This window comes from Bombus fervidus, chromosome 14 (assembly GCF_041682495.2).
Source record: "Bombus fervidus isolate BK054 chromosome 14, iyBomFerv1, whole genome shotgun sequence".
Classification (NCBI taxonomy): domain Eukaryota; kingdom Metazoa; phylum Arthropoda; class Insecta; order Hymenoptera; family Apidae; genus Bombus; species Bombus fervidus.
The window spans coordinates 2,259,041-2,278,324 of NC_091530.1; the positions used below are offsets into that span (position 1 = coordinate 2,259,041).

The 19,284-nt window shown below is 45.8% G+C and overlaps 4 protein-coding genes across 7 annotated transcripts; 2 read left to right on the forward strand and 2 right to left on the reverse strand.

Moving 5' to 3' along the window:
• Window positions 1-8,746: 8,746 nt before the first annotated feature.
• LOC139994414 (orcokinin peptides) lies at window positions 8,747-12,236 on the forward strand. 2 transcript variants are annotated; one of them, XM_074112036.1, is made up of 4 exons: window positions 8,747-9,239; window positions 9,880-9,958; window positions 10,958-11,108; window positions 11,173-12,236. In XM_074112036.1, exons 1-4 carry the CDS (start codon window positions 9,168-9,170, stop codon window positions 11,384-11,386), a joined length of 516 nt encoding a protein of 171 aa, XP_073968137.1. In that variant the 5' UTR covers window positions 8,747-9,167; the 3' UTR covers window positions 11,387-12,236. The 2 variants fall into 2 exon arrangements, with proteins under 2 accessions (XP_073968137.1, XP_073968136.1); XM_074112035.1 differs by lacking the exons at window positions 10,958-11,108; window positions 11,173-12,236 and adding an exon at window positions 10,223-10,839 and having other exon boundaries at window positions 8,759-9,239.
• Window positions 11,453-12,248, reverse strand: LOC139994415 (uncharacterized). The gene is made up of 2 exons (XM_072017026.1): window positions 12,205-12,248; window positions 11,453-12,061 (listed from the first exon to the last, which is right to left on the reverse strand). The coding sequence occupies exons 1-2, from the start codon at window positions 12,246-12,248 to the stop codon at window positions 11,536-11,538; spliced, it is 570 nt and encodes a 189-aa protein (XP_071873127.1). The 3' UTR covers window positions 11,453-11,535.
• A 13-nt stretch (window positions 12,249-12,261) lies between these two features.
• On the forward strand, window positions 12,262-16,246 carry Cdk5 (cyclin-dependent kinase 5). Its single transcript, XM_072016402.1, has 7 exons — window positions 12,262-14,683; window positions 14,885-14,973; window positions 15,082-15,275; window positions 15,370-15,457; window positions 15,530-15,701; window positions 15,763-15,974; window positions 16,052-16,246. The coding sequence occupies exons 1-7, from the start codon at window positions 14,647-14,649 to the stop codon at window positions 16,157-16,159; spliced, it is 900 nt and encodes a 299-aa protein (XP_071872503.1). The 5' UTR covers window positions 12,262-14,646; the 3' UTR covers window positions 16,160-16,246.
• A 183-nt stretch (window positions 16,247-16,429) lies between these two features.
• On the reverse strand, window positions 16,430-19,075 carry LOC139994084 (T-cell immunomodulatory protein). 3 transcript variants are annotated; one of them, XM_072016396.1, is made up of 3 exons: window positions 18,983-19,075; window positions 17,135-18,674; window positions 16,430-17,035 (listed from the first exon to the last, which is right to left on the reverse strand). In XM_072016396.1, the coding sequence occupies exons 2-3, from the start codon at window positions 18,650-18,652 to the stop codon at window positions 16,772-16,774; spliced, it is 1,782 nt and encodes a 593-aa protein (XP_071872497.1). In that variant the 5' UTR covers window positions 18,653-18,674; window positions 18,983-19,075; the 3' UTR covers window positions 16,430-16,771. The 3 variants fall into 3 exon arrangements, with proteins under 3 accessions (XP_071872497.1, XP_071872495.1, XP_071872496.1); XM_072016394.1 differs by having other exon boundaries at window positions 18,823-19,026; XM_072016395.1 differs by having other exon boundaries at window positions 18,774-19,026.
• Window positions 19,076-19,284: the final 209 nt, after the last annotated feature.

Here is a 19,284-nt window from a genome sequence, read left to right on the forward strand (position 1 = left end):
GACATTTAAACCAAGTTGCAGTCTATCGGTGCACTTATTCTTTATCGAATTACGAGTAATATAGATGTACCTCGATTGACTGGTATAAGTGATACAGGGGCGATAACAGGATTCGCGTTCACACTCGTCGAATACGGAACAGCGATAAATACGGAAATTTCTTGTAATTATGTCGGTAAAACAGTAAGACGTCAGCGTACCGACACAGACGTCACAAATGTCACGTTTATTCCTTATCTCGTCTGTGATACGATAACTTTATCTTTTTTCGGTATTTTTCGATATCTCAGAACCTTAGATACAACCGTGTCTCGTCACGTTCTTTAATGTCACGTTTATTCTGAAACGTACTTCTGATTAAATTTTTCCATGCTCGTTATCTTCTCACTCATCCCTGGCTAACATACCGCTTATATGAAGTTGTATTCAATTGCACCGTCACATAAATATATTAAAAATGGCATTTTTATTTCGCATACTCGCATCTTTAACAAAAAGGAAATAATTTTTTGAAATATAAAAGATTATCTATTAATAGGTAGAAATGTATATCATGATTAAATTGTAAACTTTTATGGATTTGTAGGAAAGAATAAATAAGCTATCCAAGGTATAGTGTTTTCTATAAGACTCGGTAGGTAAAACAATTTTCTATCGAAATTCTACTTTTTTAATCGTAGACGCTGTTTTAGTCGACTATCTCGTTCGAACAGGAAATCTTTTACTCTTGGAATTTCTCGATGACTGACCATATTTCCAGGTGTTTCAAAAATTATGGAATTTTAATCTGCTATTTTATTCTCTTAATATTTCCAATTTTCTTCAACTCCTCCGTTATTTTTTACAACTGATTCGTTACGCTAATGACAATTGGAAAGGATTTCATGTTTCAAGGATTTTAAACGATTCAGCGTTTTTCAATTCGATATGCAAGTATGAAACTTTTTGCATAATAATTTGCGTAATTGTGCAATTTTAAAATAATTTGATTGCGTAGCTTCACCGATACAGCTGAAACGATCCTTCTCATAGGAGATGGCGATTAAAAGCTTACAAATGTTGGTGGTGCGACGCAGCGTTTTGCTGTTCGTTTTCGAATCGTCAGCAAGACGAAGCATTGCGCCCGAGGCAGGTTATATCAACTGCAAAGAGGAGAAATTGCTTCGATACGTTCGGTTAGCAGCTATTAACGTTACCAGACCATCCTGTTTCCGGTAATTCTATTAATTACTCGATTATACGTGGCGTTCCATGCAACGAGTAATTTGCGACTACTCCGTTACGGCCGCGGCAAAGATCCGTTCTCCAAGGCACAGTCTAAAATTAGTTGTCACCCGTTCTCGCGTTGCGTTGTAAAGGTCGGCTAGCGATTTTCCGCGCAGCCGGAACGCGACCAAACAAATGCTCTCCCATGGTGTTGGGAACGTTTCAGCGACAACAACGAGTCGGTTTTTAGCTGAAACTTTGAGCCAGAGTAATAAAAGTCGATGTTAGGCGTCTGACAACGACGACAAAAGTCATTCTCCAGGGAGCGAGTCTAGTTTATTCGTTTTCCCATTGACCGCCGTAATCTCTTCTCGGTCAGACTCGTGCGATCCCGCGGGAGCAGTCGCTCGAGGACGACGACGAGCGCAACTCCGGAATAAAACCGAGAGCCTAAACGAAGACCCGTCGTTCGATCGGTGTATCAGCTGCGAAAAGGGCTGCTAAGAGATAAGACAACGATATCGAGCAGAAGGTGTCGAGTAGCTGTCAATCGCGCTATCAAAAAACGGAGTGCTCTTTAGTCGAAAGCTGTCTATCGAACGAGGGTTGGGAACACGATCGAGAGACACGGGGATAAAGTTAAACGCATGAATCAATTGCCATGCAAACAACGTCTCGAGTGACCATACGAGCTAAAGTGTTCGTACCATCTCTTATCCTCTATCGTCGATTCTTTTTATTTTTCTTTTTTTTCTCTCTCTAGGAGGGGAAAATGCTATTACGCAAACCCAGTAACCGAGTATGTCGGATTCGGTGGATGGAGTCGCTATACCCACTAAAAACCTCCTCTATTCGCTTCTCTTATGGTACAGGAACCAACCCTGGAACCGCCTTTCGACGTTACTTCAGGGTTGGCTTTAGGGTGTACCCTTCGATAGTTGTCTTCTCAATTCGGTCTATTAGCTTGTCTTTTCCTCCTTGTTAAGGTTATTGGATGTATGTGAATACACAGGAACGCGTGGATAAATTGTAAGGTAGAAAATATATATATTTTGAATATTAAAGCGTAAGTACAAAGTTTGGAATACGGTATGAGCTGGTCCAGATCCGCACGCTAGCAGCGTTACCCTATGACGGAAAAACCCTGAAGCCAACGTTGCATGTGTACCGCTTATGGATTGCCTTTGACGCAGTCTTTTGTCTATACGCTGTCGATGGCTTCGGTGCTTGAGAAAACTACAAAGACCAGACGTAGAGTTTTCTTAGAAGCGATGACCACTTCAACAATATCACACGGTTGAAGATTACTGTCGAGGTTATTAGATGTGTGAACAGAGGAACGCGTGAATAAATTGTAAAGTAGGAAATATATTCTAATACGGAAGTGTAAATACAAGGAATATAATTTGAGCTGGTCCAGATCCACACATTGGCAGTGTTACCCTATGACTGAAAACCCTGAAGCCATCGTCGCCTGTCTACTGTTTATGGTTTGCCTTCGACGCAGCTGTTTGTCTATACGCTGTCGATGGCTTCGGTGCTTGAGAAAACTAAAGATCGAAGCGGGTGGTCTTTTTGAGTGTGTGACAAGTGGAAGGAGTCTTATCATTAGCATCTTCTCGAATAGTTTGGACAAGGTGGGCAGAAGACTAATTGGGCGATAAGAGCTGGTTTCGTGTATTGGTTTTCCAGGTTTGGGAATGAAAGGAAGCTGCTTAATGGCTTTGTTACGTATCAGATCATGCCCCGATGCTTTTTTGGGATTCGTCGACCCTAAAACGAAGAAAAGTTAAAAAATAAAAGCGCTATCTGGGCTTCTTCCTTCGCTTTCTTCTTTTCTTACGTTGTCGTCGCTGTCCATAGAAGACGAAACGCAGTTAAAGCGTAACTCGTAAAGATAACGACGACGACGTTACGATCGGACTACTTTGGACGTTTTAGGATACTCGAAGGTTGCTGGAACGAAAAGAAGAACGAGAATGGAAGGCAAAACGAATCGAGAAGCGAGGACGATCAATCTCGTTTAGCGTTCGAAATTGGATAGAAACGACCAAAAGCGCGTTTAGATGCCAGTTGCGATTTAGGAATTTCGGGAGCGATGTTGCATTCGGTGTTCGGTTCTCGCAGCCCTGGCACGCGTATATACAGGAAAGAGAAGTGCGATGGAATGGAATTGGATCGAAAGATGGAAACTGGTTGCGACGCGATCGCCAATTTCAGCATTTGACAAGGGGAGCTCGAATAATAAGCCTCTGCGGGATTCTGTAATTCGTATTGTAACTCGCGGAAACCGTTCGACCACGACGAGCCGACGAACGAGACGGATCAGCGAATCGAAAACTCGAAGATAAAAATTCTGCTGGCTCATTGGCAGACGTTCCAACTTAAGCGCGCAGAGTAAAATAATGCTGCATAAAGCCATATTAAAACCTGTTTGGACCTATGGGATCCAACTATGGGGAACAGCGAGTAATTCCAACATAGAAATTCCTCAACGATTCCAATCGAAAGCTCTAAGATCCTTAATAGATGCACCTTGGTACGTCATCAACGAAACGAAACATCGCGACCTTAAGATACCTACAGTTAAAGAAGAAATATCCAAATTCAGTAATAGATACGAGGTGGATAGGTCGTGATAGGTACAGAAGAAATACTAGAGTATAATTAACAGTTTATTTATTACACTACCACCGATATACACTTTGCGTGGCACTCAGGATCGCACTAGCGGTTCACGGTTCGCGTTTACAAGTTTGGTTCACAGGCGGTGCGATACAGCGTCGGTTAGACAGATCGCGCGGGGCGAGTTCGGACGATGATCGCTCTGGATGCGTCGCGGGGCTCTAGTCGATTATCAACTGACTGTTCGTCACGATGATGCTACAGAGTAAAACTATGACGGGGTGTGTCTAAGGACGCGAGATCATCGGATTCGTCGAGGAAAGACTTGGTTCGGAAAGCGAGGGAAATGGACGCCGTTGTTAATTGGCTAATTCTTGCGTTGGTGGTTGGGAAAGGATGCTAACGGCCCTTGAAAGAAAGTCGCTGGCGGGAAGCATCGTACGCGAGAGAAGCAGATTTCTCGTATCTTCTCGTAGGTGGTGATAGGTTTAGGGACCGCTACGAGAAAGACCGTTTGTCACTTTGGAGAACCTTGGCTACGTAAATCCTAAGATTTTTTGCAGGTCCTTGATCTAGCTGAAAATATTCCGCGCGGATGTATCGACATCTGGCAATCGTCTTATCCGAAGAATAGGATCTTTGTGTGGCGAGCCACGGGACAGAAACCGTTGGAACGTTTACCGTCGAATATATTCAAAATGATAAATTAGTATACGGATAATGTTCGCAAAGACGCTCGTTCTAACCGATTCGCTAAGACAGTATATAAGTAATAAAATAGGATCGTTGATAACTCGTTAATTAGATCGCTGATAATTCGTTGATAACTGGTTGATAACCGACCGTAACTTACGTGCCGCTACATTTGTATTGTTAATAATTTGTTGATGAATCGAATAATTCAAAATGAATAATTAATTGAGTATTGTTAATAAATATACTGTTAATTATACTCGAGCCTTTCTTCGGCACTTATCACGACTTATCCACCTCAGGATCATCGAATGGACTTTGTCTGTGTGACGCCAACCACACGAGAGACCAGGCCGCGCTTCGGAACCGATGGGGTGATGACGGAAATAAAGATCTGGCGACACTCGGCGACAATGTATGCCTAACGAACCCTAAATATCCCAATGGTCCTTTCGCCGAATGTTCGAGAACGCCTAACAAACGCGTGGATAGCGGGCATATCGAGGGACGACGAAGAAAAAGAATCGGATTCCGCCGAAAGTCAAGTCGTAAGGGCTTCGGTCTTGAAAAGTCGCACCTGGAGTTCAGAAGTAAATGGTAGCCAGTGAAAAACAAGCGTTAAGAAATAAATTCTCTTTTTTTTTATTTTTATCTTTTGTTTACATCTTCGATTCCCTTTTTTTATTTTACGTGACACCTGACTCAACTTGAAATCGATCAGCAGCAACCCTGAAACGTTGAGATAAGAGTCTACGGTCATCGTGAAATGCGTTTCGTTCAACGATCGACCCGCGATTATTCGGAATTTCGATCGTTAACGTACGCTAAAGTGGCGCTCGATCGATCGATCGATCGACGATCATCATCGTCCTTGCACTTGCGTTAGATCGACTCGATTTCGTTCCTCGATGCGTCGCAACGTTGAGACAGAGGGGAAGCAGAGCAGGAAACCGCGATCGATCTCGTTTCGTATCTGGTGCGGAAAATAATTCTCGCCGGCCGTGAGTGCCACAACAGGTGCGTGCGTAAGTGTATACGCGGTCGCGGCGCGTTGCGACGCGTCGGATTAAATTATCAACGTCCCGTTGACGCTTTACGAGAATCAAAGCCGTGGAGCGTGAGAAACTGCGCGAAGGGCGCCGGTTTCGGGCCGACCGGAATCGTACGTCGCGACGCTTTAACGCTCTCCGCTTCGACGTGTGTCGCGTGTACGTACGTGCGTATACGGCGAATATGTCAAGTAAAATAATAAAAAAAAAAAAAGGAAATTGAAGATGAAAAATAGTAATAAAAAGAAGAATTTATTTCCTAACGCTTTGTTCACACTGATTACAATTCACTTCCGAATTCCAGTCGCGACCTTTCAAGACTGTAGCTTTTACGACTTGACTTTCGATCGGATCTGTTTCTTTTTTCTTTGTCGTCCCTCGATCCCCACTATCTACGCGTTTGTTAGGCGTCCGCGACCTTTTCCACGCGCGTGTCACGTAAAATAAAAAAGAGAAATCGAAGATGAAAAATAAAAGATAAAAATAAAGGGATAAAAAGAGAGAATTTATTTCTTAGCGCTTGGTTTACGCTAACTACAATTCACTTCTGAACTCCAGCCGCGACCTTTCAAGACCGAAGCTCTTACGACTTGACTTTCGGCGGAATCCGATTCCTTCTCTTTGTCGCCCCTCGATATTCTCACTATCCACGCGTTTTTTAGGAGTTCTCGAAAATTCGGCGAAAGGACCGTTGGGATATCGATGGTTCATTAAGCACCTTGTTTCGGCTACATACATCGTCGCCGAGTGCCGCTACATCTTTATTTCCGTCGTCAGCCCATCGGTTCCGAAGCGCGGTCAGGTCTCTGATGTGGATCGAGATGTGATTGGCGTCGCAAATACGTGGTCGTTCGGAGAAGAGGCTTCTTCGAGACTGGTCTCGTGCATAGATGACGAAAAGGTTTCTTCCTTCTTTTTTATTTGGAGGAATTTTACGATCGATTCTCATTGAGAATTATAAGTAAATTATTCTGGCGTGGTACTATAACGCGAATAATAAGTGTTTATCCTATGTTTGATTCTAGCTGAATCTAATGCTTAAAGCTACAGTTTACTGAATTTCGATATTTCTTCTTTAACTGTAGGTATCTTAAGGTCGCGATGTATCGTTTCGTTGGTAACGTACCAAGGTGCATCTATTAAAGATCGGTGAACGACGGAAGGTGAACTTGGGACGTCCATCCTAAGATGGTATCGCGTGACCTTTGTAGCGGCACATGCGTCGCAGGACGTTTCGATTCGAAGATGCCTCACGTAGCTGTTTTGTCACAGAGTATTGTGGCGGCACTCGGCAACGATGTATGTCGCCGAGGCAGTGTCCAATTTTTTTTTTTTTTTTATTTGAAAGAAATTTACAATCAATTCTCATTGAGAATTATAAGTAAATTATTCTGTTGTGGTGCTATAACGTGAATAATAAGTGTTTACCGTATGTTTGATGTTAGCTGAATCTAATGTTTAAATCTACAGGTTGTTGAAGTGGTCACCACTTCTAAGAAAACTCTACATCTGGTGTTTTTAGTTTTCTCAAGCACTGAAGCCATCGTATAGACGAAAGACTGGGACGAAGGCAGACCATAAACAGTAGAGAGGCGACGATGGCTTCAGAGCTTTCGGTCATAGGGTAACGCTGCTAGCTCGCCGATCTGGACCAGCTCAAATTATATTCCTACTTGTATTGATACTTTTATATTAAAATATATTTTCTACCTTACAATTTATCCACGCGCTCCTTTCTTCGTACATCTAATAACCTCGACAGAGGGTAATGTCTTTTTAGCCTGCGGATCTGATCCGTCGTGTCAAGTAATTGAGTAACTAGTGAGTTTTGATTGTCGTTAATTCTTTCGTTATATCTGTAGCGGCACTCGACGGTAAACGTTCCAACGGTTTCTGTCCCGTGGCTCGCCACACAAAGATCCTATTCTTCGGATAAGACGATTGCCAGATGTCGATACATCCGCGCGGAATATTTTCAGCTAGATCAAGGACCTGCAAAAAATCTTAAGGTTTACGTAGCCAAGGTTCTCCAAAGTGACAAACGGTCTTTCTCGTAGCGGTCCCTAAACCTATCACCACCTACGAGAAGATACGAGAAATCTGCTTTTCTCACGTACGATGCTTCCCGCTAGCGACTTTCTTTCAAGGGCCGTTAGCATCCTTTCTCAACCACCAACGCAAGAATTAGCCAATTAACAACGGCGTCCATTTCCCTCGCTTTCCGAACCAAGTCTTTCCTCGACGAATCCGATGATCTCGCGTCCTTAGACACACCCCGTCATAGTTTTACTCTGTAGCATCATCGTGACGAACAGTCAGTTGATAATCGACTAGAGCCCCGCGACGCATCCAGAGCGATCATCGTCCGAACTCGCCCCGCGCGATCTGTCTAACCGACACTGTATCGCACCGCCTGTGAACCAAACTTGTAAACGCGATCCGTGAACCGCTAGTGCGATCCTGAGTTCCACGCAAAGTGTATATCGGCGGTAGTGTAATAAATAAACTGTTAATTATACTCTAGTATTTCTTCAGTACCTATCACGACCTATCCACCTCGTATCTATTACTGAATTTGGATATTTCTTCTTTAACTGTAGGTATCTTAAGGTCGCGATGTTTCGTTTCGTTGGTGACGTACCAAGGTGCATCTATTAAGGATCTTAGAGCTTTCGATTGGAATCGTTGAGGAATTTCTATGTTGGAATTACTCGCTGTTCCCCATAGTTGGATCCCATAGGTCCAAACAGGTTTTAATATGCCTTTATACAGCATTATTTTACTCTGCGCGCTTAAGTTGGAACGTGTGCCAATGAGCCAGTAGAAGAGCCAATGAATCAATCAACGTGATGCGAATTTAAAAGCATCGCGATTTTCCACTCGTGCGGAATGACGTAGCGATTTCTTCTTCTGCTGCTTCTCGGATGCGATTCCTACGATGAATGTCAAGATTCGACATTCCTGCCACTCGAGTCACGAAAAGCTACGAATCCAACGACACTGTAAACTGCTGATACAGGCTGGGGGAGCAACTAAACGGCAAGTCGCATATTTACAGGGTCACGCGAATCGCTGCTCATAAAGATCCGCTGTAAGTGGTGAAAATCTGTTTTTTACGGTAGCACACCCAGGCGGAGAAATACGTGCATAGATGGAACACTTTCGGGACAGATGGTGACGCGATGCTACGATAACGTAGGCTAATTTTTCACACGCTGAAACTCGCTTTCGAAACGTTTGAAATCGGTGGGTGGGTGGTGGAAAGTCGATTCGATGGGCCGTGACGACTCGTCGACGAATGACGATGGCTCGGGACGAGGACAGGAGGCGCGAAGGGTCGCGCGTAACGGATAATGGATTTCGGCGGCGCGTGCGACGGTTCGGCGCGTGCGTTCTCCAAGAGCGTTTCACCCCCCGGTCCGTGCACTCGACGCGCTTACACCCTATATATTTCGAGGAAACACGAGATGAACCGGTACACGGCACGCGATTTTTGCAGCAGAAACACTCGCGGACTCGCATTGCAACTTCCACAACCACCGACAGTACCACGTTCGCACCTCCGATAGAAGCCGCCGCGGTGCCAAATCGACGATGACGCGTCATTGTTTCTTCGTTCTCTCGATCCTGGCTCTCTCGATCGCCGGTTGCGTATTGGCCGTCCAGGTAAAATCTTTCTTACTATTTCCTCTCTCTCTCTCTCTCTCTCTCTCGCTTATCATTTCGTCGTTGTAACGTCGTTCCTCTAGTTCGAAGAAGCTAGGCAAGTCAGAGTTTCGATCGTTCACAGAATTTCGAGTCACGCGAACAAAAGCAGTGATCTTCGCGATAGTTGGCGCGACTTTCCGTCGCATCGTTCGCTATTGGATCGTAAAAGTGGCGCGCGAACGAATCGACCAGATCGGTATGAAAGCGTCGTTGAACGTCGACCGTTCCGGAAGATAGTTCCGGACGAACGAGGCGTAAATTCAACGCGAGTCGGCCGACGAGAAAAGTTTTACGAATACGTGGAATACAGCTAATGTTCCTCGGAAAGGCAACGGGAAAAACTAGCGGGGGTTTCTCCATTGATTCAGCGATGCGTGGCACGGCTAAAGAAGGACGTAGAGTAGACGGACGTTCGTTGGGAACCGTGCGGGAAATCACGCGGGAAATCTCGCGGAGGATCTCGTGGCCGGAGAAATTTTCTCGGAGATCGATCTCCGGATACGTCGCGTGACTGTAAATCGAGCGGATAGTCGCGTGAGGAGCGTTCGCGACGAACGAGGCACGATTTCAACGTAATCGAACGACGCGTTGCTTGCAGGCTGAAACGAGCTCCCTGCGAAGAGAGTTTTACGGGCCGAGCAAACCGGAACTCCTCGCTGAATATCTGGAAGGTCACGGTAAGTGAAAAGAGACTGGTTCCATGTATCTCGTACGCTTGTTTCTCGTATACGCTTCTGTCTTGTTTCCGCGGAGGAAACCAAGAAATTTCTCTGCCGCTTCGTGTGCGTCGTATTCGCCGTGATATCTGCGTTTAACCGACGGTGAGAAACCGCGCTTTCGTGTGACCTGGGTCCTGGTGGCGGAGGTTGGTGCGTCACGGTGAAGGGAAGGAAGATCGACGAACGACCTCTTACCTGCGATCGACGATCGACGGATTTCAGGTTCGCCGCAGGAGAATGCGGTGCAGGACGAACGATATCAGTCAGCTCGACCGAGCAACGTCGAACGCCGGTTGTTTAGCAGGGGATCGATCCTTCCAGGAAAAGGTCGGTGGTACGTCCACGAAGGAAAGGACGAAGACGATCGATTCTCGCGAAACCTCGATCAGATCGGTGGCGGCAACCTGTTGCGCAGGGGACTAATGGTCGAGCGAGAGGGCTCGTACGACAGCTCCCGTCGCTGGTTGCCATCGCGCAGAAATCTCGATCAAATAGGAGGCGGAAATTTGCTTCGAGAGGCGGACTATCGGAGCGAACGCAACTTGGACAGCATCGGCGGAGGGAATCTCGTTCGCGGGCTGGGCGGCGCGGCCGATCATCTTCGTAGGAATTTGGATCAGATCGGTGGAGGAAATTTGGTGCGCAATTTGCCCGACGACGCGTCTCGAGAGCCAGCCGAGACCCGGTAGAGACGCGTGGACGGAGCACCTCGGTAGCGCGGGCGCTGCATAGACGCGACAAATTTCGTTCTTTGCTCGACCGTGTTTCCGCGGTCGATTCTGTGTAGCGTGTAGTATTAGAGCAACCATAGTAATAAAGGCTAACGCACGATTATCGCATAGCGCTGCAGAGTCAACTTTTTCTTTTCTCCTTTTTTTTCCACCTCTTCTCGTCTCCTCGACGTCGTTTCTCGCTTCCGCGCAGCTATCGAAAATTGTATTCTCCATCTCGTTCAAGCTGCGAGGAAACAACGCGACGACCAGGACGACCCAGCGGATGACCGTCAGCGACGCGTTCGTCCGTTGGCGCGGGACATGCAGGCTCGTTTCTCCTCCGGATCGACGAGGTATCTCGCCGACGACTACGCGGACGAGTCGTCGGCTGCCAGGTAAGACGCGTGCCTCGTTGCCTCGCTTCTCTTTTATCGCCTTTTGTCGTTCGTTTGTTCGCAGCAAATCGATCGCGCTCTCTCCGATCGATAGACAACTGCTCGAGCGGTTCGTCAAGCGAAACATCGACGAGATCGACCGCACGGCTTTCGACAATTTCTTCAAGCGAAACCTCGACGAGATAGATCGCGTCGGCTGGAGCGGATTCGTCAAGAGATTCGCGGACGACGTGGTCACCGGCGACGGCAGAATGAACGTCCTGGCACAGCGAGGCTGAAACAAATTCCACGCGTTGGAGAACATCGAACCATCGCTTCCCATTCCCGCCACGATACTCCACCACCTTCTTCTCTTTCTTTTCCTCTGTCTTGCTTCTCGCCATCGAGCAACCCTATCGAAACAATCGTCTCGCCCGAGAGAGAAAATTTATTTGGTCTGCCGCGACTCGCCGAGAAGACGAACCTCCGGCATGGTACGGACTCGACTCCGACCGTCGATCGATTTTCGCGCCACGACCGCCCCCGTCTCTCGGTGTCCGCAAGCCGAGAATTTCGACAGAGGATTCCGCGTGGCACCGTCGCCGACTCGTTCCGCCTCTTCGACCTCGTCCTTTTCTCCTGCAACTCGTCGATCCTCCGCGCTCTTCCTCTCGGCAGCTGCAACTACCCTCTCGATCTCCGTCGTTACGTCGACGGGCGTCTCCACCTTCGCGTTCTCTCGATTACGATCCATACGTACCAGCTGTCGAAACGTCGCGCGATTAGTTTCCGTTTCGCGTTGCTCCGAACGTTTCGGGGCCGACGACCATACCTCGATCACGTTCTCCTCGAGGCCCGTGAACCGTCGTAACACCGCTGCCAGGTTCGCGCTCTGCGTCGTTATCCGACCGGTAACTCGCAGTTCCTTGCCGACGTCCTCCTCGATCTGCGATCGCGCGTTCCATTCGATTTTTCTTTATCTTCGCTCGATTCGTCTTCATCGTACGGTACAGCTCAGTTTATCCGAACTTTTCGCCGTACGATTTACGCAATCGAAGTTCGTATAACAGCAGATCAACGATTTTTCCCGTTATCTATTGCTTTTCGCGATCTTAACACTTTACCGACCGCTGGCGTCTCAGCTGGCATCTCAGACGGCATCTCAGACGCAGATTCCCCCTGACGCCGGCTCTGTTTCGGTTTAGATTCTCCAATATCATTCTTTTTGTTCATCGCGAACGGTACGTTTTTCAAATTGGTATAAAACTGTGGCAGCTTAGAAAGCAACGCGACTGAGCGAGGTACCTTGGTACTAAATAAGAAATTACTGCTCGAATAATGAGAAAGATTATCGGCGACAAAATACCGATTAATCGGCCCTCGGTCGGTAAAGTGTTAATCCGGATACAGAGAAATTACTCATCCTACTCGGCTGTTAATTGCTTTACATCGTTTAACGTTATTGTATCTACACAAGGGTTCTCAGACGAATAAATAAACAAAGGAATAAAATTTCGCACCGATAAGTAGAATTCGGATAAACTGAGTTCTACCTTGGCGATAGAGTTAAATTGAAAAAGATAGCGATACGCACCTCGTTCATGCCCATGGCCACTCGTTCGCTGATGTAGCGAAGGTTGTCGCGCGCCCGTCGAACCTGTCAACACGCGGGGAATGCTAGCGAAAGATTGGTACGCGTGATCGATCGTTCATCGACTATAATACGTTACTATCGTGGTGAATTCTCTCATCTCCGTCATGATCTTGCGCCGCAGTCTCGTAGCCGCTAGAAACTATACGATCGCTGTTACGCGTCTTCTTTCGGCTCCTGTGGCCGATGCTACGAGATAATTCGTTTTGTGGTAGCTTACGCGCTGAAGAACGTAGAACAGAATCGCCATGTTGGCAAACATTGGGATCGAGCTGCCGAGCACGTGTTGAACGAGCCGCATCGTCGCGCAACGATCAGACGTGAAACGCCGCGAAAATTTTCCTTTCCCGTGGCATCGTCGTCCACGCGGTACTTTCCTATCGAATTTATATCTCGACGAAACAAAACACGACTCGACGCTTAACCGCTGCCAACTTCGTTTCCAACCATCTTGTCTTTCCATTCCAATACGATTTCCTTCTCTGTTTCGATCTTTGGTGCTGGCATTTGGAACACGTGGAATGGCTTGGAATCTGCATACGTGGAGCTTCAAGAATCGAGCAGTGTTAGAAATGATACGAATTCGTCGCCATACACTATACGACAGCGATTCCACGCGTTTCGAAGTGTTTCGGTTCGCGTTACTATCGATCCTACGTTTAGAATATCGGAAGATCGTAGTTGCGTCTATGTCGCTTTCGTTTTCTCGGTTTTACGAGATCTTATCGGAACGTTCGACACGAGATGTTCGATGGGTATATACTCGTCCGAGTGATAATTTAATAAGGATAATTTAATCCTAACTCCTCGTCCGCTGGTCGTGTATAATTTCTTTGCTTTTTTTTTTTTTTTTTTTTTCTTGCTTCTTGACTCTGCTGCCTCTAAACGCATTTTTCTATCATATTTTTCCTTCCGAGTTTCTCACGCAGTCCCTTGCTTCTGATATTGTCAACATTGTGTACTTATCGAAGAACCGATAAAATAAACAATCGATAACAGGCTTGTGGTGACGTCCATGTCCATTACGCTATCCATACTCTTTCTATATCGTCTTAAAAACGGAAGAAACGAGGGAAATAATTTTCACGAACGAAGAACGACGAGAGAAATACGAATACGTATTAAGAAATAAGAAAAACGATAATACGAAGAGGTTTGCATTGTTGTCGTTGCAATCGCTATGGATTCCGCGTAATTCGCGACGTTATCGTTTCGCTATCGGTTTGAAAGTCCAACGACGTACGAACTTCCAAGTACTTGCCTATCCACGTTTTTCCCCTCGTGCGACGCGTTTTATAACGTGCACACGCGCGGGTATTTATAAATTATACAGCTACGCCTAGTGGTTCTTTAGCGCGGTATGTACGCGTTTGCGTGTCGTTGAAATCGCATCGATCCGTCACTCGAGTTCGTGTCGCGATATACGTACAACAACGATGCACGCCGCATGTGCATTTGCGTGTATAAACGTTCCCTCTCTCGGCGAATGAGTTTCCACGATGAGCGTATGTTTCGAGCGGTAGCGCGTAATTGAGCAGATACTGCGCGTCCGTTATCGTGAAACTCAATTAATTTAATGCAATTGCACTCGACTCGATTTGCTTGGTTCGGTCGGTATACGTATATAGATTTACCGATCGGTCGGGTCGATACCACACGCAGAATCCTTTCGAGGTTGTCCAAGTCGTATACGTGGCGTTCAAAGTCATTCGGAGGTCGTATTCGTTTCGCTCGTTGGCGAAGCGATTTAAAGGTGGCGCGCGGCAAAGATTGGTGCGAGACCTGGTGGCGAAACGGCGAGTTAGATAAGGTTCGTGGCGCCACTTGCAGCAGTGTGTTCGCGCACGACTGTTTCGAGTGCAGCGCTAACCGCTCTGTGATTATTCCGCCCGAAGAATCGCCAAAAATATGCAAAAATATGAGAAGCTCGAGAAAATAGGAGAAGGTAAGCAAGCGTTTATCCTTTTTCGACTACCGATTATGTCTGGTTTCTCGTTTGGAATTGCGGTGCTGCGTGCCGAGTCGAGTTCATGTGACGTGTGAATGTGCGGTGCCTACATGTCTTTTGACAACTGATCGTAGAACGCGTCGTTCTCGCGATTCGCTAGCGAATACCAACGACATACTCATCTCTGGCCTACTTCAGGTACTTATGGAACCGTTTTCAAAGCCAAGAACCGCGAGACTCACGAAATCGTTGCTTTAAAGAGAGTTCGATTGGACGAAGACGACGAAGTAAGTTTATGGCGCCGACGAGATTCCGTCGCATTCGCGTCACTACAGATTCCCTTCCGATTTGAAACTCGATTTATCGTGACGATTTTTTCCGTTTGTTGCACGCAGGGTGTACCGTCGTCCGCGCTCAGAGAGATTTGTCTACTGAAAGAGTTGAAACATAAGAATGTAGTGAGATTGTACGACGTATTGCACAGCGATAAAAAGTTGACGTTGGTTTTCGAACATTGCGATCAGGACTTGAAAAAGTACTTCGACAGTCTAAACGGAGAAATCGATTTGGACGTTGTCAAATCCTTTCTGTAAGTACCGTTTATGACTCGTTTGTGATTTGTCGATCGCCCCTGTACATAGACCCTTTACCTATGCTGATCGTGTGCTTTCTACGCTTTTCAGCTACCAATTGCTCCGTGGATTGGCATTTTGTCACAGTAGAAACGTATTGCACAGGGACCTTAAACCACAAAATTTGCTGATCAACAAGGTACGTGATTTTCGAATTTCCAGAGAAATTGAAAAAGGAAATGTTTCTTTATCTTCTCAAATTTCTATTTAGAACGGCGAATTGAAGTTAGCCGATTTTGGACTGGCGAGAGCTTTTGGAATCCCTGTAAAATGCTACTCCGCGGAAGTCGTTACGTTATGGTACCGTCCACCGGACGTTCTCTTTGGTGCAAAATTATACACAACGTCCATCGATATGTGGAGCGCCGGTTGTATATTTGCTGGTAGGTGGCCTTTTAACAAACAAGAGAGAAAAATATGACGATACCGATGTCAATTGCGTAGAATTAGCAAACGCCGGTAGACCACTGTTTCCCGGGTCCGACGTAGACGATCAATTGAAGAGAATATTCAAGATGCTGGGTACGCCGGTCGAGGAAACGTGGCCAGATTTTACCACTCTTCCAGACTACAAGCCATTTCCACTCTATCATCCTGCTCAGGGATTGGCTCAAGTTACGCCGAAACTTAATTCCAGAGGCAGAGACTTATTACAGGTATTTCATCATATTCGATGATTAGCGACAGAAATCGCTGGTCTTAAATTTTCACCGGGAACACTTGTCCTTTTCAGAAGTTATTGGTATGCAATCCAGCGTTACGGCTGTCAGCGGACGAAGCAATGGTGCATCCCTACTTCAACGATTTAAACCCTGCCATTAAAAACGATCGTTGTCAGTAGTGAATGACGCTCGAATTGCCTCCACCTACAGCGTATGTCGCGAGTAGCGTAACGACCAAAATCACGCCGGCAAAGATCGTTTGTTAATATATATATATATACACACACACATGGATATATATATATATAATATACGATATATAAAAAAGATATATATATTATATATATAAAATATAACTAGTATCTTAAGTATATATTTCGCACTCGATGCGTCGGTTATGACGCGGACGAAGCGACGGGTCCTGTGTTATAATAAGAATGTCCAAGAGAAATCAATAAATTGTCAATTTTATTAGCGACGACGATTTATATTCGAAACGCGCAGAGTGCGTGATATATTTGAGAAACTTACTGTACAAAATATCGCCAAAGATTTCCGTAAACTACATACACACGCGTATTACCGATCGTATATCGACTTGTATTGTGCATCGCGTCTAGCCGCGTACGCACGTTCGTTTGTTCACTTGCTCACTTATTTTGTAGATGTTTGTATATTTATTAATTTATTGATTCGTTAATTTATCTATTTATTTACCGATTACGAAATAATTTACAGATATATTAAATACATTTCTTAAAGATATCTTACACGGTCTCTTGATCGAACCTTTACATCGCGTCGAAGGGAAATCTGTGCGCTTCTTGAAGCTTCTCGATCTTATCTTCCCTTCGCTCTTTCCAATAAAGAGCGATGATGATGAAGGATATCAAACCGCAGGTGCCGGTCAACGCGCCGGCGCTCAACAAAATTAATTTACTGGGAGTTACTAATAGCTGAGCTTTCCATCGCCAAGGTTCTGCTATCGGATTCGGAATCATTACCATCTGGGAGTTGGGGATGATTTGCGGCCATTCCCGAGATTTTCCGCCGACCTGTCGTGAGAAACAAACACCGGTCAGTTGGTGAACAACAACGCGAAAAACAGGTAACGAAGAGAAGGGCAAGTAAATGGTTCGCGCGAATATACTTACCCCGATAGTGAGAGCGTCGACGAAGTTGGGTGTTCTACCCAGACCAAAGATCGTGTATGGTAAATTCAAGGAGAAATGTGCGCTTTGCGGTAATTGAGCCGCGATCGCGTTACGTGGGCTACCGTCTTGAGTGGTAGTTCGATACGCTATCGACGGACCGGGAAGATTCGTCCCGTAAGTTCTCTTTTTCTTGCCGAGCGAGCCCGGGGAAATTGGATACATGCTATTGTTACGGCCTGTCAATACCATCACTTTGACAAAGTTGGCGTCGTAGTCCAAACTGTTTTTGAACGCCGCTGTACGGTAGTTGTTGCTACTTTTGTCCACTTCGACTAAAATCACGTCCAAAATGCCATCTTGATAGAAGTCGTAGAACACCGCCATCGCGGTTTCGTTGTGGAACGGATTTAACGCCTGCCATTTCACTTGGAATTTTCTAGCGAACGCGTTACACGAATCGCACGCAACGTTCTCCAGCAAATAGGATCGTGTCTGCTTGCTGCTAGTCGATTTCAGCGTAGCCAACAAGTCTGGATAACCGTCCATGTTGAAGTCACCGCCGCGTAGAGTAATGGTGTCGGTGTATCGTTGCCCGTTAGGCGTCACGAAGCCCCACAGTACGTTGTCTCCATCTCTGAAGTTCACTTCGAGATTATACCATGTGTCGGAGGAGTACATCATGATGGTGCTGTTGGTACACGCGTTATCGAAACAGAGGGGCAAAAGCAAATCCATTTTGCCGGTTAGTTCGACGTCCAGATAGAGCGTTTGTCCGAGAATACCGTTGAAATTCTCTGAAATTCCATAGGGAAACGATATCAACTCGTGAAATTCGAATCCCTGCTCGACTCCCAGCCAAATTTCAAAACTTGTGTTCGTAGTGACCACCAGATCGGCCAAGAAATCGTTGTTCAGGTCTAGATAAGCGTTGGAATGGGGTTGACTGATCGGTGACAGAGGTAGCGATAGATCTAACGGTGCCTTCATCGGCACGGATCTCGGAGGTTTTCTACTATCGTCGAATATCCAGAACGTTCTCTTTTTATATTCGTCCAAGCCGAACAGATCTATTATCATATCGCCGTTATAGTCGAGAGCCAATGGTTGACCCGTCATCTTTATCAGTGGTTCGGTCGTGCAATTTAACCGACCTTTTCCACCCCACAATACGTATCCGTATGACAATTTCTTTTCTTTGTTGTACGTGATTACCAGCACGTCCATGAATACGTCTCCGTCGAAATCTCCTGGTACTACACCGACGACGAGATGACGAAAGGTGCAACTCAAGTCGGAGCTGGGTCTCAAATGAGGCTCCTGCTCGGCAGCAAGAAAGATTTCAACCTTCCTACCGTTTTCACGTAACATAAACACGTCGGTCAATTCGTCGGAATTGAAGTCACCGAAAGCGGCTGGCATACCGTCCAATACGTTTCCGAACACCGCAGGAGTAATGTCGCTGCATTTTACTGCCATCACAGTCCCTATCATCAGCACGATTATCGACTGAATCCCCATCGCGTCGTCCACCGTTACTTATCTGGAAACAGATATTTTATTTTCAATTTCTATTTCATTCGCGTCGTATTCGTAGCGTTTCATATCGGAACGACTGTAGGATCCTCCGAACACGAATCACCTTTGAAATGTCTTTTTGACGACGTAACGATCGCGTTCGACAAACTAACCTATAAATTGTCCAACCAAGTTAGAGAACCAGTACTACGATTAGGAAATTCAGCGATCAGGAAACATTATTCGCAGCGTGTTAAACAATTATTATTACGTAAGAAACGCGCGAAAGTGTTCGCCGAGGACAGTACAGAATACCATCGTTCTATCACTTACGTTTTAAATAAATTGCGAACGAAAACTGGTTATTGCTCATCCTGTTTTGACAGATGATCGACTGATTACGGAAGCGTCATCTCGCGGCCGACAACACAATTTACGAATAGATTTCCATTTTATCAACCACCGTTACGGCGAAATACCTGAAAATTTTATTACCTTTCGATTTACGTACGTACGTACGTACGTATGTACATATTTATTTCCCGATTATTATGCATCAACGAAGATATTCGATTTCCTTAATCGTTCAGTCGAATTCTCTTACGCTAAAATGAATAAAGATCTGAAAGGCGATG

What these genes read in the sequence shown, in the direction of transcription:
- LOC139994414 (XM_074112035.1), top strand. Translation starts at nt 9,168, where the DNA reads ATGACGCGTCATTGTTTCTTCGTTCTCTCGATCCTGGCTCTCTCGATC. An exon ending in GTTGCGTATTGGCCGTCCAG is followed by an intron (nt 9,240 to 9,879) that starts GTAAAATCTTTC and finishes CGTTGCTTGCAG; the next exon opens with GCTGAAACGAGCTCCCTGCG. An exon ending in TGAATATCTGGAAGGTCACG is followed by an intron (nt 9,959 to 10,222) that starts GTAAGTGAAAAG and finishes GACGGATTTCAG; the next exon opens with GTTCGCCGCAGGAGAATGCG.
- LOC139994415 (XM_072017026.1), bottom strand. Translation starts at nt 12,248, where the DNA reads ATGCCGTCTGAGATGCCAGCTGAGACGCCAGCGGTCGGTAAAGT. An exon ending in ACGCCAGCGGTCGGTAAAGT is followed by an intron (nt 12,062 to 12,204) that starts GTTAAGATCGCG and finishes GCGAAGATAAAG; the next exon opens with AAAAATCGAATGGAACGCGC.
- Cdk5 (XM_072016402.1), top strand. Translation starts at nt 14,647, where the DNA reads ATGCAAAAATATGAGAAGCTCGAGAAAATAGGAGAAG. An exon ending in GATTGGACGAAGACGACGAA is followed by an intron (nt 14,974 to 15,081) that starts GTAAGTTTATGG and finishes TGTTGCACGCAG; the next exon opens with GGTGTACCGTCGTCCGCGCT. An exon ending in AAAATTTGCTGATCAACAAG is followed by an intron (nt 15,458 to 15,529) that starts GTACGTGATTTT and finishes ATTTCTATTTAG; the next exon opens with AACGGCGAATTGAAGTTAGC.
- LOC139994084 (XM_072016396.1), bottom strand. Translation starts at nt 18,652, where the DNA reads ATGGGGATTCAGTCGATAATCGTGCTGATGATAGGGACTGTGATGGCA. An exon ending in TCGACGCTCTCACTATCGGG is followed by an intron (nt 17,036 to 17,134) that starts GTAAGTATATTC and finishes TTCTCACGACAG; the next exon opens with GTCGGCGGAAAATCTCGGGA.